Below are 21,278 nucleotides of genomic sequence, written 5' to 3' on the forward strand. Positions count from 1 at the left end.
ATGCTTATGGACTCCATTCCTCTTACTAATATGTCATTAAAATATGAAATGAACAAATTAGACTTGTACATATATTTCCCTACCCTTCTGCTTTCTTATCCACCTTCCTCAGTCTCCAGAGCAGCAGGTGCAACCCAACTGTACCCGGAACCCTCTTGCATTGCTTCCTACCTGAGTGTTGTTCCCTACCTGGAGAGTCATCCTCCTCACTGCTGGAATCTTGAATGCTCTCCACAAGAAAATCTATAGAAACACAAATATGATATATAGAAACACATCAATTAGAGGGGCTCACCCTTTCCTCCTCCTCTAGTTGAGGTTGTGTGGGTCATACGGCATCAACCTGATATTTCCTGTGTGTTCTCAGAAGTTCTCTATACTTGGTGGAGTCAGAGCCCTTCAACAAGAATTGATCACAGTTACAAACCTTCGAATGAGACAGAGATGCTGAATGAATCAGCTTTCACACTCTCAGTTCTACAGGCACATTGCAGCTCTTACCTCCAAACTTACCACCGGAGATTCAAATTAGTATGCGCACGTTTGAAATGTGGCTAGTGTGACTGAGCAATGTGGTGTTATTTTAATTCGCTGAATGTTGGTGTAAAATTAATTATAAGCAGACACATGTGGCTAGAGGCTAGCACCCTGGAGAGCACAGTTCTAGAATCCAAAGATGAAAAAGAGGTCACTTGCCCTCCGCTGGTTGTTTCTTGGTTGTAGTTTGCTGGCCTGATCTGATCATTCATGTATAGGCACTTCTGGGCTCGTGCACACATGACAGGCACAACTTAAGACTCTGGGACACTAAACAGGAAGGTCAACCACCAGGTCCTAGAGGAAGCGACCTACAGAAATCCCAATGTCACTGCATAGAAACAAACAAACAAACAAACCCTAATATATATATGGAACCACAAAGGACCCCTAATAACCAAAACAATCTTGAGAATGAAGAACAAAGATGGAGTCCCCACACTTCCTGACTTTAAAGCATATTACAAAGCTACGGTAATCCAACAGAATGGTACTAGCATAAAAACAGGCCGATAGACCAGTGGAACAGAGCAGAGAGCCCCCAAATAAACTCACACGTACATAGATAAATGATCTGTGACAAGGGTGCCAAGATTGCACAATGTGGAAAGTAAAGGAGGCACGGAGTGAACACTGACACTCCCTAACCCAGCTGTTTAGGAGATTTGCAACAAGGGTGATGGGCACCAAGCTAAAAGCCAAGTTTTACTTTAAATTCCTATTTGCCACTGTATCTTGGGTATGGACTTACAGGATTTGAGCATTTCTCATGGTATGGTGATGTCATAAATTACATTAAATTATCGTCCTGATTCTTAACTGCTCTGGGCCATGTACAAGCAATGACCTCAGCTATGACAGCTGTTGGCCTGCACTGTCCTACATGGGGCCTCTTAGCTCTCAGAATCAGTGGACTGACCAGGAGCATGTGGACTTTCTATGTGAGTTTCACTCTAATGACTATGCCAGAGCTGGCTGTTAAATCCATCTATAGTTGTTCTGGGTTATGTGACCACTGAGGCCACCTTATAATGTGGTCAGTGTTTGGGAAATGTGTACACTTCAGTACTTTGGGAGTGTACACGGATGGTGAAACCCCCCTGCCCTGTGACTAATGATCCCGTAGCTGAGTGATAAGTGCAGATCAGTAGCACAGAGCATCAGCAACGGGGATACAGGCCTAGGTCCACACTTTGACTTTCCTACTCAGGAGGTCAAGACCTGGGACAGTCTTTTCTGCTCTATCTCCGAGGAAGGGAGCATTCAACAAACTTCCAGGCACAGTTGTGGTGATGGAGGAATTCGGGATTGTATGAGTAGCTAGGGAGGAGGACTGGCTCTTCTCCTTCCTCCCACATACAATAGCTGATGACGCTTTAAGATTCCTTAGTTCAGGAATGAATATGAGAGTCTATATCTTTTACGTTACTGTAGGAAGTAAAAGAACAAACCACACTCTTGGGCTCTAAAAGAAAAAAGGGCTTTAATATAATAATATTTGAATTTACCACTTACTATTTAAGAGAATAAATATTGCCCCCCGTCAAATAACTAAATAGATGGGAGGAAGGGGTGTGGAACACATGGGGCGCATGCACCGCAAATCCCCAGCTGCTGAGGAATCCCTGCAGGGCCACTGGACACTTGCTCAGCCCTGAGGTTGACTGCGGCCAGTTCTTCTCCTTCTTGAGTGCTGCTGACCAGCTAGGACCGGGGCTCCAGCTGGCAGGACAGGGTGTAGCTAAGGACAGAGGGACACCTGTGAGTTGCCCAGGAGCTTCCATTCAAGAGTCCCTGCCAGTGTTTGCCCACAGCTGGAGTCAGGCGCCCCAGCAACAAGGCCTGAGGCTGCCCAGGGAAGGAGGATCCCAGGAGTGGCCAGCAGAAAGAGTCCACCCCGAACCTCACCCACCCAGATCCTGATGGGCCTCACCTCTCAGCCTCGCTGAGCGACTCCATAGCCTGGAACCAGGCCCGAAAAGAATGCTCGGGCTCTAGGGTGTAATTCTCGGCAGCCACCTGGAGCAGCACGATGTCCGTCATGACTTGGTATTCCTGAGCAGAGAGAGAAGCACAGGATGTATAGGGAGCCTGGGGGGGGGGGGGGGGGAGCTGCAGGGTCTGGTGAGGGTTGAGCAGCAGGACCGGGGACCCATCCCAGGTCCTGGCACACATGGCCACCCTCCAGCCTAGAGATTCATCCGGTCTCCACCTGTTCTCAGAGGTGAATATCAGTAGCCTCTCCTCCGGGAAGTTCTCCTGGATGCCATGTGTCTGTCCCCATCTCCTAATGGGATGGGTCTTGCACTGCTTTCTTCTCAAGGGATCCCAGGAAATGTGAGGTGGAGGGGATGGAGCCAAGCAATGTTCTTCCCAGGGACATCTCTGAGGCCCACTCCCTACCCTTCCCTGCGGGAAGCGCCACATATGCTCACCTTATTTCTTTTCTGGTGGTTGATCTCATTCCCCTGGAAAGCAGACAAAGTCCATCAGAATGAGGCCCCTGGTTCTTAGGAGCACTTGATTCCCATCCCTTCTCATGCTGCACCATGGCCAGGACCCGTGAGGGGGCCGTGCATACACAGATAGCGGGCCTGGGATGTAGGCCAGGCTCTGGGGTCCAGAGAAAGGAGGACATGGGGCAGATGGACTGGCTACAGGTCGGGACCCTGCAGCACCACCCTCTCGGAAGACAGTAGGGGAGGCCGAAGCCTCAGGCAGGAAGGGGCTGCTGCGGCTACTGAGGTGCTTGCTGACGTGGAGGGTCCTGACTTCATTCTCCCCCCACGGGCAAACTCACCGGGGGAGGCTGAGGTCCACTCAGACAGACCTCATGCAGCTTTGCCTTCAGGAAGCTCTGCTGCTTCACCAGTCTTCGGCACCGGGAGCCGTGGCCTAACTGCAGCCTCACCTCGCTCATCCCTGAGATGGGCAACAGCCCCCAGGCTCACAGGGTAGCCGTGAGGCTGTCATGAGGGGAGGTTTGCCAAGTACTGAGAGCTCAGGGCTCAGTACAGGGGCGCTCTGCTCCCAAACCTCCGGATTCTGGTCCCTCCCCCACAATCCTCAGGCTCACCCACCTCCAGATAGTCCTCCATTGCAATATCCAGCATCACCAGTTCAGTGAGGAAAGTGCCAAGTTAGGGGACAACACCCTGTGTCATGAGCAGTAGGGTTGGGATGAGTCCCTGCTCTCTGGTGCCCACAGGGACCCTCCCCTGAAAATGCTGCAGCCTCCTGGCCCACCCCAGTTTCCCACATGGAGCAGCCTAGGACCCTTAGCAGTCTCCCCTCAATTCCCTTTCCCCTCACCCTCCAAGTACATCATACTCTTCCTAATCACCTCCAGAGCCTGCTTTTAGAAAATCACAGGGTATATAGTCCTGGGCTCCTCCCCATCCCGAAACCCATTCTGGATCCAGCTTTCTAGACCCTCCTGCTGGTCACTTTGAAACAAGAATTTTAGAAGCAACAGGAAGTGGAGCTGGAGTTGAAGTCCCACCTGTACTGATTTGGAGGCTTCCAGCCCTCAGGGAGAAGCCCCTCTCCTCTGACTTTGGAGGCCCTGGGCCTCAGGCACACTCACGTTCTTCTGCAGCCTCTTCTTCTAGGCTCTCTGGAGGGCCATCACCAGGGTGGCAGATTTATTAGATGGTTGCTCTTGCAGGGCCAAGGACAAGATCCTTGAGACCGTAATACCCTCAGTCCACTTGCCCCCACCATCTTTTAATTCAGACCCTAGATATCTGACTTAAGTCAGCTGATAACTGATAAACATTATCCTTAAGCATGCCATGTGATGATTCTAGAAAAATCTCAGCTCCAACATTCACTCTATGTGTGACCCTGAGCTTGAAGCCTGGCCTCCCTGAGCCTGTTTTCTCATCAGGAAAAGTGAGAATTCTACCTACCTCCCATCGTCTCCTGAGGACTCAGTATCGTATTACTATCATTATTGTTGTGGCCCTCAACCCATCCCAACCCCTTCACTGAGCAGAGCCCTGTCCTCTGGGCTTTCAAGGTTTGTACAGGTGTCCATCTGGACTAGCTGTTGACACAGAGAGACAGGGTGTCTAGGCTAGGGAATCTGGTTGAGCAGCACCTGGTTGTTCCACCCCCAACGGAATCTTCACCCCAACCTGTCACCACATTCATGCCAAAGGCTTCCCCTCTCCAAGGAATGCTTCAGGCCATTCCCTATTTCACCCATGCAGGACCCTGTTCCCTCACACCCTTCTTCTCTTTCCAGACCTGCACCTTCCATGCTACCTTGATGACTAGTTTCCTGCTCTGTGGGTTGTCTTCAGTGCCCAGCTTTTTAAAGTTTTGAAAGCACTTCCTGAATAGAGGGAAAGGAGGCAGGACGATTGGAGGAATAATGTGGCAGGGTTGAGTGCAAGTCCCTTTTATTTGAGAACCCCAAAGTGTCAAATTGCCTGGATAACAGTTTTCTCTGGGTTCCTCTGAGCACTAAGGTCTTTGTAGGACATGGGACAGAGCTCTGATGTAGGTCATCCTATGACTCCATTCCCATATTAATTGAGCAGCTCTGTTTTGGTCAATTTTGGTTTCAATTGGGCAGAGTTTAGTGGTTGTAAAGTAAACACATGAAAATATTTATTCAGCTCAGCCTTGTGGGGGAACATTTAGGAAAACTGATTTCTAAAGCAGGAGACATGGTGGCCTATTCTCCAGGGAGGCTGAGAGACCCGCCTGCCAGCCCAGGTCCTGTAGTCAGGGATTGCTGCTTCCCAGGAGGTCCAAGCTGGCTGAGGGGGAAGAGGACAGGCCTCTGGGAGACCCCTCATCCATCCTGGTCCGTCCATGCAGAGAGACCGTCTCACCTGGAAACTTTCTCCCATGTCTTCTTGAGGTGGTATATTGAGACAGTCTGCAGAGCCGAGACGATGGCATTCAGGGAGTAGTAGTTCTGCAGGATTTGACAGGCCTGGGGAGGGAAGAGAATGAGCTGTCACGTGGGTAGTGGAGGCTGATTTTCTCTAGAGCTTCAGTCACCCTCAGTTTAAATCACTCCTCCTGGATGAAGCAGATGTCCAGGGACCTGCCGAAGGGCACACGTGAGGCCCAGAGTGTCCCACTGCTGGGAGAGAAAGGATTTTACCTCACTCCAAGGAAGAAGTCAAGGAGGAACAGAGCATCCCAACATTGGGCCATGCAAGTCACAGTCAGCCTCTGGAAGGAAGAGCCTAGGGACTGCACAGTCCCTAGGGCAAAGACCAGGGCCTTCCACCCTGAGACCTGATCAAGGGAAGAGCAGTGCCCGAGACTCAGGAGAGCACCTCGGCTGGGCTTCCCGTTGCATACCTTGGCCACCTTGATCCAGTGCTCCACCACCATGGCCCTGTCCCGGGCTGTCATGCTTGGGTTGCCAAGGCAGGTGGTGATGACACACTTGGCCACACCGTTGAACTGGGCGACAGTGGCCCGGACTGTGGGTGCCAGGTGCTCATTGCCAGGCTTATTGCGCTTGGACCAGACGGAGCCCAGGCACTGATGGGGCAGCAGCTTCTTGAACAGCTCCTAGAGAACAGGGGGAGGTTTGTTCACCCAGCTATTTCACATGCAAGACTAGTGTCTTAGATAGGGGTCACAGGTCAGAGCTAGAGCTCAGAAAGCTGAGAATGTGGCCTGAGCCTGGTTGGAGTCCCTGGATGTCACTCCATTCTTTTTCACTGAGGGGCCCAGGACGGGATGGCCCAGGAGCAAATAGAGACGAGGGAAGGAAGGAGGGCATTTGCATCCTGATCATCCTCACAAACTCCAAGCTCCACGCTGCTGTTCAAGGTGGCTCCTCCCAAGGGGGACTCTTCCCCTCCAACTATTCATCCCTCTGGTTCTACTCCCCTCTCAGATGCACATTCTCACATGATAGCTACAACCACAGGTTTATCTATCTGCCCTGCACTTAAGTACACATCAGATACCTAGTAATTGCTGAGGGTACTCAGCCTCCAAAACAAGTGGGTGGGCGACCCATGGACTTGACTGAACACAGGGAGCTGCCCTCCTCCACCCACGGGACCAGGGCCTGCCCATTGGTCTCTCCATTCTGGCTCATTTCTTCTCCCTAGTACCTCCGTATCAGTGCTTATCAGGGTCTCTCGCTACAGTCCGCAGCTGGACAGTGAAAGCTTGGGGCTAAGCGCCTTGACGGGTTGACAGGGTTGGGAAGTGGTGGAGCTGAGATTTGGTCCCAGACCATAGGAGTCCACATCAGGGAAAGGCAGGTGTAAGGCAGCCGAGAGCAGAAGAAACGCTTGTCCCTGCCCCACCCTGAGAGCCTAACTGCTCACCGTATCCATATATGTGAGTTGCTCTGTCACAAGCCTGGAAGGGAAGTCCAGGAGGTCAGGCTTCTCCTCACCCAGCTGGTTCTTTGGGGTGACACAGCAGGAACCATCTGGGGTCACAGTGGGCTCTATGTCTATTGTCAGAGCTGGAGTGAAAATTCCTGGGAAAGCTGATGGTCCAGCTGACTGCAGCTCAGCACCCGGCAGACATGGAGATGATGGGAGCATGTGTTCCAGTTCTGCAACAGCTGATGGAGGGGAGGCTGGCTCTGACACTGCAGGTGATGGTCGATGCAGAGCTGGGGTTGCCTCTAGCTCCATAGAAGGCCCTTTTTCTGGCTCTGCAACTGGAAGGAGCCCTGGAGCTGGCACTGGAGCAGGTTAAAGAGAAAGGTTCATCCACATAACTGACTTTCCATGTGCCTTTCCAAAAACAGGACATATACCATGGCCTTAAGGAGGGCACGTATTGCATGGTGCACTGGGTGTTATACGCAAGTAATGAATCATGGAACTTTACATCAAAAACTTGGGATGTACTGTATGGCGACTAACATAACATAATAAAAAAATATTAAAAAAATATATCCAATGAATTTCCAATCCATGAGCCCCATTCCAGATAGCCTTCCCAAACTGCAATCTCCCTTACCCTCTGCCTCTACAGGCTCCAGAAGTTCCCGCTGCAGCAGGAGAATGGGGGCATGGTTTTTCAGGTCCCAGTCATGGCACTTCAGATGTACAGAGCCCCCCCCCCCTTTTACCTCAAGTCATATGTGGAGCACAGTCAGAGGCCTGGCCTTTCATTCCACATGCTACTCCCACAGCACCGTTCTTTCTGTGTGGGTCCCAGAAGATGGCCCCAGGCCACTTCCAACCCCTCTGTAGCTGTCTTTGCAGTGGTTTGCTCATCCAGAAAACCTGAATGAGTGGTTTTTCCACTTACACTCTTCACGGCCATAGGTCTAGTCTACTCTGTCTTCCATGCAGACCAGTATCAGGGCTTAAGTTTGAGGCAGATTTGTGAGTGGTCTGCTCACCACAGCTTCTATTCTTGGCCCCAGTTGTGGTCAGCAGAGGTGGATACGGAAAGGGGCAGGCAGAGCAAGATGAGACCATCAAAGGGGTGGATGTTTTAGGCACCAACTCAGCCCAGATTGTGCTCTGCTTCCCAGAGGGCTTGAAGGCCCATCCATAGCTCTTTTTGACTCATTTGCTTCTTCAGGAAGCCCCCCAAATTCAGCCCTCCCATGGAAACCAAGAGATCTGTGAGATCTATGGCTCTGAAAGTCCCTCCCCAGCCACAACCCCTGTATCTCCCACCCTGCTCTGTGGAGGCAGCAGTCTTTCCTTCTGGACCCAAAGACCGTGTTTTTACTTGTTATAGTCCATCATAATGGTACAAACACGGGTGCATCTATTCACACCTAGAGTAGGCCATGAAGATGTCACATCTAATGAACTATGGACATGGGTGCTTATGATGTGTAGAGTGACTATCTGACCCTCTGACTAAAATTGAGACCCAGACATTGTATCTACTTTGTCGACTGAGTTATCTTAGTGACTGGAAAGTGCCTGCATTACTACATGCCTAATACATATTATTGAATGAATGACTCCTAACCAGTACTTTCCAAATACTGAGTGGACGTTGGGCGGCTCTGCCTGCCCCCAGTGACTCCCTAATCTGGTCACATAAAGGACCAGTGCCAGGACCAACTAGATGGAATCTCAGAAGTCCTTTGCAAACAGGAAAACTATGAGCTTTCCATTTGCTTTTGTAAACCCAGAAGGGCCACAGGCCTGTGAGGGTTGAGGTTGAGAGCTTCTTCACTGGAGAGCGAGAACTACTAAACATGAAGATGCCCAGCATATTCAGCAGCCTTTTCTACAGAGCCAGGCCCCAGATAAGCCCGTGCCGTGTTTTCTCCCATGATTTCCTACAGTAACCCTATGAGATTCAGCCTCTTACCACCCCATTTTTCAGAAGAGGAAAGTGAAGCTCAGAGAGGTACAGTGACATTCCCAAGACATACAGCTAGTAGGTGGGAGTCTCACTCCTGTGCTGTGCCTGGGGTGGGCATTCACCTGTTGAACTGCTGGCCCAGGACCTGTTGGGGTGAAGTGAACACATGGTATTATGCAGAAAATTGTGATATTTGATATGTTTATATCTGGGAAGAATGGTACCAGGGAGCGTATGAAATGCTCCACTGTGCCTTCTCTGAGCATCAGCATCATGCAGGCCTCGTCCAGGGACAGGATTAATTCTTTTTCCCCACCAGAAAGACGGGGGGGGGGGGGAGCGCAGTGTACTCAGCTTCAACTCCATGAACCACCAGGAAGATCAGGGTCTGGCGTTCAGACCAGAGACTCCCAACGCTTCGGGAACTTGTGCAAGAAAAGGGACTTGAAGGCCCGCCCAGAAAAGGGCTCTAGGCTTAAAGGTGCAATTGGCTTTAGGGGTGAAATGATAAACCATTGTTCCCTTTAACCCATTTTGTTAGTTGAGCAACAATAGCATTTCTCTCTTTTAATAGCCTTTATTAAGAACTCTATGCCTTTAAGTCATCGGTAAACATCCCTACTGCAGACAGGAGAAAGCAGAAGCTTAGCATCTCCAACGCTGCTTGAGATCATAGACGTTGGGCCTGAGAACTGTCCAGAGCATGGAATGCATGGCATTCCTCCCATGCTGATGAGGCCTGGTCTGTTCCTGACATGGGGAGAAAGGTTCAGGGGAAACCACCCTCCTTGGCAGGCCACAGGGCAGCCAATTGTTTCTAGTGTGGGTTCTGGCCTTGCCCTGATCATCTGTGGGTCCTGAGATAGGACATGAATTTGGACCCATTCTCACCCCAGACCAGCACTGGATGTTGTTGGTGGCCTGATGCACCTGCTGCTTGTCAAAGGAGATGAAGTAGCTGAACCCTTGGAGCAGCTCATCAAAGATGTCCTGGGTGGAACTCTGAAAAGATAGAGCCAGCTACCTGGGCCAGGAAGCATCAGAGGCCTTCCACCCAATCTGTGGTTCTATGTTCTGGCAGATCTAGCAGCTAAAAAAAGTTTGTTAAGACACTTAAGTGTTCCTTGCAGCATTGCTGAAATGGCAACAGAATTGAATCATGTCAAGTTCCACCAGCCTTGAAAGGCTGAATTACTGTGGCTGACGACCTCCTTTACGGAGGTCCAAAAAGACATATAAGGACACAGCTTGTGACCTGGTGGACCTACAATGATTTGATGTACTCTGAGAAATGACGCGTTATAGAGAAACATATAGAATGACTTCATCCCACCATTCCTTTTATGTTCAATCACCCTATTTAGTGTGAGGATTTATAAGGCCTTGGACACGTTCTCCAAGGACAGTGGAGCTGGGTTCTACACAGGATACCTGGGTGAGTAGGGAAAATAATAAAAACAGTACAAAGACACTCATGGCTTCGGGAAAAGTAAAATAAAACACAACAAAACAAAATAACCTACGCCCCTAAACTGCAAAAAAAACATTAATTATATTCCCTACCATTCCCATATATGTGAAGAGTCTTCCTACCTTATCCCATAGCTGGTGGTGGAGGTGTAGATATTGGGATTACTTTGTGGTTGGGCCTGAGGGACACTCATGTGGAAACACTATAGGAGGGCCCTAGGTCTGTCCCCATATTTGTGTGGGGGCCCTGGGTGTGGAGAACCCTCTTCCCATTCTCACCTCAGGCAGCACTGATCCTGGGTGGTCTGGTGCACCTGACACTTGTCTAGGGAGTTGGAATAGTTAAAGTCACAGACCAGCTCATCAATGATCTCCTGGGTGCAGCTCCGAAAATGCAGTGCCCCATATATATGGGGCCAAGAGACATTAGTGGCGTCACGGGACATTGCCACAAGGGGCCACCCCCATTAGAAATCGTGTTCTCCAGTTAAGGCTAAGAGGAGCAGCAGAAAAGACATACAACAAAGAGGAAGCCAGATGAAACCCTAGGGCTCATGATTAACATACAGGTGGTTGAGCTTGGTCCCCAGCACTCAGCTTCTCATCCTGCCTGCTATGACCTGGGGTGTGAACATGAAAGATGGGCCAGGTTCCAACACCTGGCAGCTTGCTTCTGCCCAGGAAGGGCATCCTTCCTCTGCCCCCTCCTCTACACACACATACACATACACACACACACTTAGTGAGGGGCAAGAGGTGTGGGCCTGCTGAAGTAGGATCACTGTTGTTGCCTGCTCTCCAGTGGGCTGCTCTGAGCTGCCCTGTGTTACCTGTTGGTGTCTCCTGCCACATGTCCAGAGGGCTCGGAAAAGCGGGCTGAGACGACGACTACAATGATGTGAAAGTCTTTCTCTCTGGACTTTCTGGGCCAAAGCCCCTGAAAGTAGGAATACAGCAACAGAACATCTTGTTCTCTTGAACGTCTCAAGTCAAGTGAGCTGGAAAGCAGGCTTTCTTTGAATGGATGTGCCTGGTTACCAGAGTTCTAAGTTCAATTGGGGCCTATCACCAAGGAAGTGAGGTCGCTTCTTCAAGATTCCAGTACCTTGGCCTCTGCCGTCCCTTGGCAATGAACTGTTTACTTTTCTCCCCCATGTCATCTCCTTAACTGTACACTATGAGCAAAAAATGCCATAGCCACCACTCTCTGGAAATGTAACCAGGGTCTGAGGTTTCAGGAGACAGAACTGAATTCAGACCTTTTTTCTTTGTTTTCCCAGTTCTGAGTCCTAAATCATTGTGTCTCTCACATATTCCCCACTTTCCCAAGCTGCTTAGTGGGGATCAGGCTAGAATCCACTTCTTAGAGACATCATCAGGTGTATGTGGATAATGTAACATGGGTGGGGTGGTCCCCTGTGTATCTGAAGCACAATTTTCAGGATGGAAGAATTACAAGAAGGGGTGGGACTTGGCATGGAGGGCCGCTCAACAGAGGCCTGGGTTCCAACAATGTAATATTGGAACACTTTCCCACTTGGCCTTGTGTAAATGTGGGCACTATGATGGGGTGGAAATGAACGAAGAAGCAGATATTGCTGTCCTCTGTAGTTAAACTGTTCAATTGTTTCCCATTATATTTAGAATGAGACCCAGCTGCCTCATTTTTTTAAAATTTTTAAAAAAGATTTTATTTATTTGACAGAGAGAGACGGCCAGCGAGAGAGGGAACACAAGCAGGGGGAGTGGGAGAGGAAGAAGCAGGCTCCTAGCGGAGGAGCCTGATGTGGGGCTCGATCCCATAACGCCAGGATCACGCCCTGAGCCGAAGACAGACGCTTAAGGACTGCGCTACCCAGGCGCCCCAGTTGCCTCATTTTTGTCTATGAGGGGCGCAGCCTTCACAGTGGCTCCCACCGATCCAGACTTGTGGTATAGGCATCACTCTCTACCCATTAGGTGGTTAGTTACTGGCTTCTGACCAATAGGATGCAGCCAATGTGATGAAATGTGATGTCTAAGTTTCAATTGCAAAGAGTTTCTAACTTCCTAGTTACTTTTCTTGTGTTCTGCGTCTCACTCCCTTTCCCTTTTTCTTCTTGATCTCTGAACCAAAAATCGAGCACAGATATTTTGAGCTGCCATGTGTAGAAGCACACATGGCAGAGAACTTGGCCTGTGCCAAGGCCAGAAGACACACAGGAACTCAGATTCTGAGTCCAAACAGCTTCCCGAATCATGTGAGCCAACTTGGGAGAAAATCCTCTGCCAGTCTAGCCTCAGTCACTGCTGCAGCCTCTGACACACCTTGAGCCTGGGGAACTATGCTTATTTGTGCCTGGACTCCTCACCCACAAAAACTGTGAGAAATTAAATATATACATTTTAAGATTCAGGCTACTGGGGCAAGGCAGAAACATAGGAACAATAGATAAGTAACAGTCTCCCAGGCCTCAGCACCTCTCCCTGCCTTCCTCCCTCCCCTCTGCTCTCCTCCTAGTGTCCCTCCAGCCACGGGGGCTGCCTTTTTCACCTCCTCTGGCCAAACCAGCTCTGTTAGTGAGTGTCTGCAACAGCGGTCCCTTCTTTCTGACACACCGCACACAGACGTGTGCAGGTCTAGCTCCCTTTTGTCAATCTGTTTTCAGCAATGTCACCCTCAGTGAGGCCTTTCATATTTTCCTATCCAATGACTCCCCAGCCTTCCTTCATTACACACTTCAGTCGTCGTATATAGCACTTGCTCTTTTCTTTCACGTCTTTGGTTTGTGCTGTGTCCATCTCTAGACTGTGAGCCCCTAAAAGCAGGGAGCTCTTGGTATTTTCAGCTCTCCTCATGGGTCCACCAAGGTACCTGGCATAGGGGAGTGCTTAGTGTATAGTTACTGAATGAATAACTGAGAAGATCGTGGAGCCCACCTCCCCTTTTAACAAGCTAGACTGTAGGGAGAAGCGCAACTAAAAGTTTCGAGCTGTTTCTGGGCAAGGGGACAACCACAATGGCCTCTGCCTGACTCTTCCTTCTCCAGTATCTCCAGCAGAACTGATTAGGCACCACGGACAAGGAAGCACCCTGCATCACGTTCTCTTTCTCTAGTGGTACAGCCCCAGGCAGGCACACCACCAAAGAAAGGGGTGCTTTTATCTGGGTGTCCTCAGGGCAGTGGCTTTCCAGATTCAGAGTGGCAAAGGAGCAGGATCTCCAGGCTCCAAGAGCAGAATAAGGGACCACAGAAACCTCCCTTTCCTCCTATTTCTGTCCACTCCCATGGTGTCCTCTTTACTATTCCAGCACCCTCACCTCAGCCAGAAGAGTGATTCCGCACCCACCCTTGTATGTCCAAACGAGGACCCTGAAGGTCTAATGGAGACTGGTCTTGCCCCTGGACCCCAGAGACAGTGTTCAGTGCTCTGGCACTTTCCCAGAGAACATAAACAAATGATAAGCAGGTATGCGCAAGCCCAAAGCGCAATGACCTATCACATCAATTGGAGCAGCTGTCATAACAACGACAAGAGACAACAAATGCTGGTGAGGATGTGGAGCAAAGGAGCCTATGCGCACTGGCGCCGGCACTGTGCAAAACAGTATGGAGCGTCCTCAACACACTGAACACAGAACCACCGTATGTCCAGCAGCTCCACGTCTGGGAACATTCCATAGAAAACAAAGGAATATGTCTAAGAAATACCTGCACTTCCATGTGCAAGAAGCTTTATTTACCATAGCTGAGACAAGGAAAACATCAGTGCCCATTAGTGGTGAATGGATAAAGAAGTGTTACCTACATAACGGAATATTAATCAGCCATAAGAAAAGGAAATCCTGCTAAGTGTGATAACAGTTTTGGACTTAGAGGCATTATGCCAAGTGAAACAAGTGAGACAGAGAAAGGCAAACACTATACATGTGTAGGTATAGATATATATAGGGAGATAGATACTATATAGATGATAGATACATAGACATTTTCCCCTCTTATGTGGAATCTAAAACAAAGAAAAGAAAAGGCGGAAAACTAATTCAGAAGAACAGATCAGATTAAAGTAACAAGAAACAGAGGGGAGGGTGGGGGCAGGGATTGAGTCAATGGTGAAAAGGTACAAACTTCCAGTTTTAAGATAAATAACAGGGATTTACAGTACAACATGATGACTGCCGTTGATACCGCTCTATGGTTTGAGAGGTGTTAAGAGAGTAAATTCTGAGAGTTCTTATCACATAATACCTTACACATACACAGTGTGTCAATTATATACAGTGATCAATTATATCAATAAAACTGGGCAAAAAATATTTTAATATTCATAATGGGCATCAGGAAAGTTGACTTGGTAAAAATAATGACACATAAGCAAAATGTAAAACAGCAGAACCCAGTCAGTAGACTATGATATGGATAAAAAATCCAAGCCATTTGCATAAAAAATTGATTCTGATTTTTAAGATCAGTGAATTAAAGTTAAAGTAGATAAAATAGAATTTTAAATTGTGCTACATTTTTAAAAATTGATCAAGGAATAAAATGTCTTATTAAATTAACTCTGAAAATACCGTTTTGAAAAAATTTTCATGTTTTGGAAAATTCTGATTTTAAGCTTTTAAGTGGGCACAGAATGAGAACATTTTGCTGGATCAAAGTTGTCTCCAGGAAAATGGGTGAGACAAAATAGCAGCACCAAAATGGCAAGACTAAATTGTCCTGTGTTCATTTCTCTGTATTTGCAGTTTTTAAAGAAAAAATATTTTTATTGACGTACAATACACATAATCAAAAATCTACCATCTACCGTCTACAAATCTACCATTTATAGGTTTATATTTCATTAAGTACATTAAGTTCATGGAATACATTTTAAATGTATTAAATGCATTAATACCCTTTCTACAACCTCCGTCTAACCCAACTTCACATCTCATTTCATCTTGTGAAACTAAAACTCTACACCATGAATCAGAAACTTACCATTACTGCCTCATTCCAGCCCTTGGCAAACACCATTCTACTTTCTGTCTTTATGAATCTACTTTGGGTAGGTCCCAAAAGTGGAGTTAAAGCTTGCATTTTTATGAATGCACTTAATGTAAAAGTTCACCCATGTTGTGGCATATGTCAGTGTTTTCTTCCTCTTCTGAGATATTATTCATTCTTATTCCATTGTGTGTATAAACAACATCTGTTTCTCCTTGGACAGATAGTGGATTGTTTTCATGGTTTAGTTATTATGACTAATGATGGCATGAAAATGTATGTTCAGACAGATCTTCAAGACCATGGTGTCAATTAATTTGGGTATATACCCCAAAAGTAGAATTACTGGAACACAGGGTAAGTCTAATTTTAATTTTTTTTAAGAACTACAATACTGATTTCACAACTATGCTCAAATATTCCTACCACACACAATGAACAAGGTTTCAATTTCTCCATATCTTTGCCAACACTTGTTCTTTTCTTTTCTTCTAATTCTTTGTGTGTGTGTGTGTGTGTGTGGAAGAGTCATCTTGATGAAAAATGCTATTTCATTGCTTTTTTAAATGTGGATTTCTGAGGCATCTGGGTGGCTTAGCCATTAAGCATCTGCCTTTGGCTCAGGTCATGATCCCAGGGTCCTGGGATCAAGCCCCGCATCAGGCTCCCTGCTCAGTGGGAAGCCTGCTTCTCCCTCTCACACTCCCCTTGCTTGTGTTCCCTCTCTCGCTGTCTCTCTCTGTCAAATAAATATTTTTTAAAATAAGTAAATAAAATAAAATGTGGATTTCCCTAAAAATTAGTGAGTCAAGTATCTTTTCAAATTCCTTTTCATGTGCGTGTCTTTGAGGATGTGTATTCACATTTTTTTGCACATTGACACATTACATTTGGTTTGGTTTTTGTTGCTGAATTTATGTGTTCTCTGTATATTCCGGATATTGAGCCCCTTTCAGACACATGGTTTGCACTACGGTCTCCCGTCTTGTGGATTGTGTTTTAACCTAAGTGATAATGTCTTTTAAGTTGTTTCTATTTTGATCTTCTGCTTAGATGATCTGTCCATTGTTGTGAGTGAAGTGGTGAAGTCTCCCACCATTAACGTATTTTATAGATAAGTTTTTTTACTTTGGTTATTAATTGGTTTATATAATTGACTGCTCCCACATTGGAAGCATAGAAATTTATAATTTTTAAGTCTTCTTGCTGGATAGGCCCTTTAAGTATGATACGGTGTCCCCCTACATCTCTTACTACAGCCGTTAGTTTAAAATCTAATCTGTTTGATATGAAGATTGCTACCCCAGCTTTCTTTTGAGGTACATTAGTGTGGTAAATTGTTCTTCATCCCTTCACTTTCAATCTGGAGGGGCTTTAGGTTCAAACCGAGTCTATTGTAGACAACATACGGATAGGTCTTACTTTTAAAATCCAATCTTGTACTGTTTGTCTTCTTATTGGAACATTCAGAGCATTTACATTCAGAATATGTATTGAAAGCTATGAATTTAGTGCCATTGTATTTAAAATCCCTGTTTCTGTAGATTGTCTCTGTTACTTTCTGGTCTGTTACCCTCGGGATCTGTTCGCCTGCAGTATCGCCCTTATTATTTCTTGTAGGGATGGCTTGGTGGTCATATGGTCTTTCAGTTTGTCTATCCTGGAAACTCTTTATCTCTCCTTCCATTCTGAATGATAGCATTGCTAAATAAGGTACTCGGCTCCATTTTCTTCTCATTTATTACCCTGCCCTTTCTCGCCTGCCGGGTTTCTGTGGACAGGTCTGATGTTATTCTGATGTTCCTCCCTCCGTATGTAAGAAATCCCTTCCCTCTAGCTACTCTCTGCATAGCTTCCTTGGTTTTAGGATTTGCAAGCTTCACTATTATATGTCGTGGTGTTGAACTATTTTTATTGATTTGAGGAGGAGTCCTCTCTGCCTCTTGGACGTGAATGCATGCTTCTTTCCCCAGATTTGGGAAGTTCTCAGCCATGATTTGATCAAATATACCTTCCAGCCCACCTTTTTTGTCCTAATGATCCTGATATTGGTTCTTTCCAATGTACCATTAAATTCTCTAAGTCTCTCTTCATGTGTTGTGGGTTGTTTTTCTCTATTTTCTTCAATTTCCTTCCTTTCCATCAGCCCATCTTCTAGATCACTTATTATCTTTGCTGCCTCACTGACCCTGGCTGTCAGAGCGTCCAATTCAGCCTGCATCGCATGCATAGCATTTTTAAGTTCAGCCTGATTAGATCTCATTTCTGCCCTTATATATTACATATTGTCATTAATGCTTTTTCCTACCCTAGCTATTGATTTTACGATTGCCATCCTGAATGCTACCTCTGACATCATGCTTATATCCTTAAAATTAGTTCTGTGGCAGAGGACATGGTCTCCGGTTCTTTTCTTTGTTGAGAGTTCTCCTTCTAGTCATTCTATTGAGGGATGGTTGAGCGAATACACAGAGTCCAAAATATCAACCACAAACCAAGGAAGACGCCCTCTAGAAAATACTCCAAGTGGTCCGAAGCTACCACAGATACCCAAACAAAGTCACGATTATCCAAAACAGTCATTACAGTGGGGCAGAGAGACTATAAGCACTCAGGGTGGACAAGGCGGGGTGATCTGTCTGTTCCTGATTGATTTTTGGTCTCTGTCTTAGAAGACACCATGTCCCAAAATTGCAAACAATCTGGAACTTATATATAAAACATATATATAACATATATCATATACATTTCACATACATAACAAAATGGAGTAGTGTGAAAAGGATTGGTATGAGGTATAAAAAGTATAAAAGGTAGATATGAAAATATAAAAACCCACTTCAAATCATAAATTGGGAAATAAGAGTATTTGAGATGGTAACAAGGTAAAAAAAATTAAATGTAAAATTTTAGCTTGAAGTAAATGAGTCTTGAGGGAACACCTGGACCTCAATATATTAGTTTCCCCTGGCGCTGGAGTTTTGCAGTCCTGTAGGAAATAAGCGTGTCACTTACCTGTTCTTCCGGTCTGTCTTCTGGGGGAGGGGCCTGCTGCTTGGCTGTTCAGGCTGCTCTGCCTGGTTGGCCTTTCACCACCACTTGTCAGGGGGTTGGGTTTAACGTGAGGAGGTTGTCTGTGTGGCTTTGTTCCCTGGCAGATTTCCATGCCTCCTTAGAGGGTCAGAGGAAATACGGCTGTGCAGAAAACTCTGGCCTAGGGCAGCAAGATCACGGTCACCTTTCTTCAATGAAACTTCCAGGTCAAAACATCTCCACTTGGAAAAAAACCTGTCAGCCAAGAATGCTTTATTTGGAAAAGCTGTCCTTCAGAAATAAAGGAGAGATAAAGACTTTTCCAAACAAAGAAAAGCTAAATGAGTTCCTCACTACTAGACCTGCCGTAAGGGAAGAATTAACACCTATACTACTTAAACTCTTCCAAAAATATCAACATAAGAGGAATACACACAAACACATTTTAAGAGGCCAGTATCACCATGATACCAAAACCAAATAAAAAGACTACAAGAAAAGAAAATTATATACTGGTGTCCCCGATGAATATAGATGAAAAAATTCTCTTTAAGTATTAACAGACTGAATTCAGCAGCATCTTAAAGGACCATATACCACGATCAACTGGGATTTGTCCAGGGGGTGCAAGGATGGTTCAACATATGCAAATCAATCACTGTGTGACACATCACATTAACAGAATGAAAGATAAAAATCATATGAATATCTCAATAGATACAGAAAAAGCATTTGACATGCATTTGACAAAGTACAACATGCATTCATGATAAAAACCCTCAACAAATTGGATCGTGAAGAAACGTACCTCAACACAATAAAGGCCACATACGGCAAACCCACAGCTACGGCAAACCCACAGCTAACATCACACTCATTGGTGAAAGACTGAAAATTTGTCATGTAAGATGGGGAACAAGACAAGGGTGCCCACTCTCAACATTCCTATTCAATACAGTACTTGAAGTCCTAGCAGAACCATCAGACAAGACAAAGAAATCATAGGCATAAAAATTGGGAAGGGAGAAGTTAAAACTGTCTCTATTTGCAGGTGACATATAGAAATCCCAAAGACTATAAAAACAACCCTGTTAGGTCTAATCAATGAATTCAGTAAAGTTGTAGGATAGAAAATCAATGTACACCTAGCAGTAGCATTCCTATACACCAACAACAAACTATCTGAAAAAGATATAAGGGAAAAGATACAAAGAACATTTATGTTAGGGAGAAAAACAACAAAATACTTAGAAATAAACTTGAGCATGGAGGTGAAAGATCTCTTCACGGAAAACAAGACATTGATGACAGATACAAAAAAAGAAACCCACCAATGAATTGAATGGTATTGCATGTTTATGAATTGCAAGAAATAATGTTAATTACCCAAGCCACCAATAGACTCAATGAATTTCCTATCAAGATTCCAATGACTTTTTTGCAGTAAGAAAAAAAAAATCCTAAAATTTGAATGAAACAATGAAAGACTTTGGATAACCGAAACAATCTCTAGAAAGAAGAATAAAGCTGGAGGCATCACACTGCCTGATTTCAACTGTATTATAAAGCTATAGTAAATCAAAATCTTATGGTAGTGGCATAAAAACAGACACATAGACTAATGAACACAAGAGAGAGCCCAGAAATAAACCCAGACACATACGGTTTTTGAGAAGGGAGGCATTCTCAATGGAGAAAAATAAAACAGCTTCTTCAGTAAATGATGCTGGGAGAAGTGGATATTCACATGTCAAAGAACAAAACTGGACCCCTATCTTACATCATCCACAAAAATTTACTCAAAATAGATAAAAGACTTACAGGGAAGACCTGAAATCATAAAATTCCTACAAGAAAACATAGAGAATAAACTACTTGACATTGGTCTTGGTAAGTATATTTTAAAAATAACACCAAAAGCACGAGCAACAAAATAAAAAAAAAAAAAAGTGGTACTACACTCAAGAGCCTCACAGTGAAAGAAATAATCAACAAAATGAAAATGCAACATATGGAATGGGAAAATATTTGCAAATCATGTATCTGAAGAGAAATTAATACCTAAAATATATACATAACTCATACAACTCAGTTGTATGTAAAAAAAAGAAAGAAAGAAAGAAAGTAAAAAAATAAAGAAAAGAAAAAAAAAAAACCAACTAAAGAAAGGACCAAGGACCTAAATAGACATTTCTCCAGAGAAGACAAATGGACAACCAGCACATAAAAAAGGTGTTCAGGGGCGCCTGGGTGGCATAGCGGTTAAGCGGCTGCCTTCGGCTCAGGGCGTGATCCCGGCGTTATGGGATCGAGCCCCACATCAGGCTCCTCCGCTATGAGCCTGCTTCTTCCTCTCCCACTCCCCCTGCTTGTGTTCCCTCTCTCGCTGGCTGTCTGTATCTCTGTCAGATAAATAAATAAAATCTTAAAAAAAAAAAAAGTGTTCAACATCTAATCTTTACGAAGACACAAATCAAAACCACAAAAACCACAACGAGATATCATTCTTGTTAGAATAATTATTATCAAAATGACAAAAGATAACAAATGTTGATGAAGATGTAGAAAAACGGGAACTCCTGTGCACTGTTGGTGGGAATGTAAATTGGCATAGCCAGTATGGAAAGAACTATGAACTTTCTTCAAATATTAAAAATAAAATAACCAAAGGATCCCGCAATTCCACTTCTGGTTACATAGCTGAACAAAATGAGATTAACATGTTGGAAAAAAAGAAGTTAGCCTGTTGAAGAGGTATTGCCACCCCATGTTCATAGCAGCATTATTTACAATAGCCAAGATATGGAAACAACCTGTATCTATCAACAGAGTAATGGATAAAGAAAATGTAGTCTGTATATCCAATGGAATACTATTCAGCCATAAAAATAAGGAAATCCTGTCATTTGAGACCGCACGGATGGTCCTTGAGGACATTATACTAAATAAGTCAGCAGAGAAAGACAAATACTAGATGATCTCACT

General features: G+C 45.5%; 1 protein-coding gene across 2 annotated transcripts in view; it reads right to left on the minus strand.

The window, feature by feature from the left end:
- Positions 1–2,001: 2,001 nt before the first annotated feature.
- The window catches only part of LOC148106773 (ral-GDS-related protein-like), a 93,876-nt gene continuing 74,599 nt past the window's right edge, over positions 2,002–21,278 (minus strand). The window contains exons 1-8 of one of the 2 annotated variants that reach the window (XM_087860463.1): positions 18,276–19,375; positions 8,888–8,962; positions 6,852–7,219; positions 5,863–6,078; positions 3,618–5,485; positions 2,973–3,503; positions 2,471–2,592; positions 2,002–2,278 (exon numbers count right to left, since the gene is read on the minus strand). In XM_087860463.1, the coding sequence (XP_087716589.1) occupies positions 5,378–5,485; positions 5,863–6,078; positions 6,852–7,219; positions 8,888–8,962; positions 18,276–18,426 (918 nt within the window). In that variant the 5' untranslated portion in view covers positions 18,427–19,375 and the 3' untranslated portion in view covers positions 2,002–2,278; positions 2,471–2,592; positions 2,973–3,503; positions 3,618–5,377. Of the gene's footprint in view, positions 2,279–2,470; positions 2,593–2,972; positions 3,504–3,617; positions 5,486–5,862; positions 6,079–6,851; positions 7,220–8,887; positions 8,963–18,275; positions 19,376–21,278 lie in introns of those variants that run through there. The other variant, XM_087860464.1, reaches the window with a different exon arrangement.

This window comes from Ursus americanus, unplaced genomic scaffold (genome assembly GCF_024610735.1).
Source record: "Ursus americanus isolate L20-20 unplaced genomic scaffold, mUrsAme1.1.p SCAF_65, whole genome shotgun sequence".
Lineage (NCBI taxonomy): Eukaryota > Metazoa > Chordata > Mammalia > Carnivora > Ursidae > Ursus > Ursus americanus.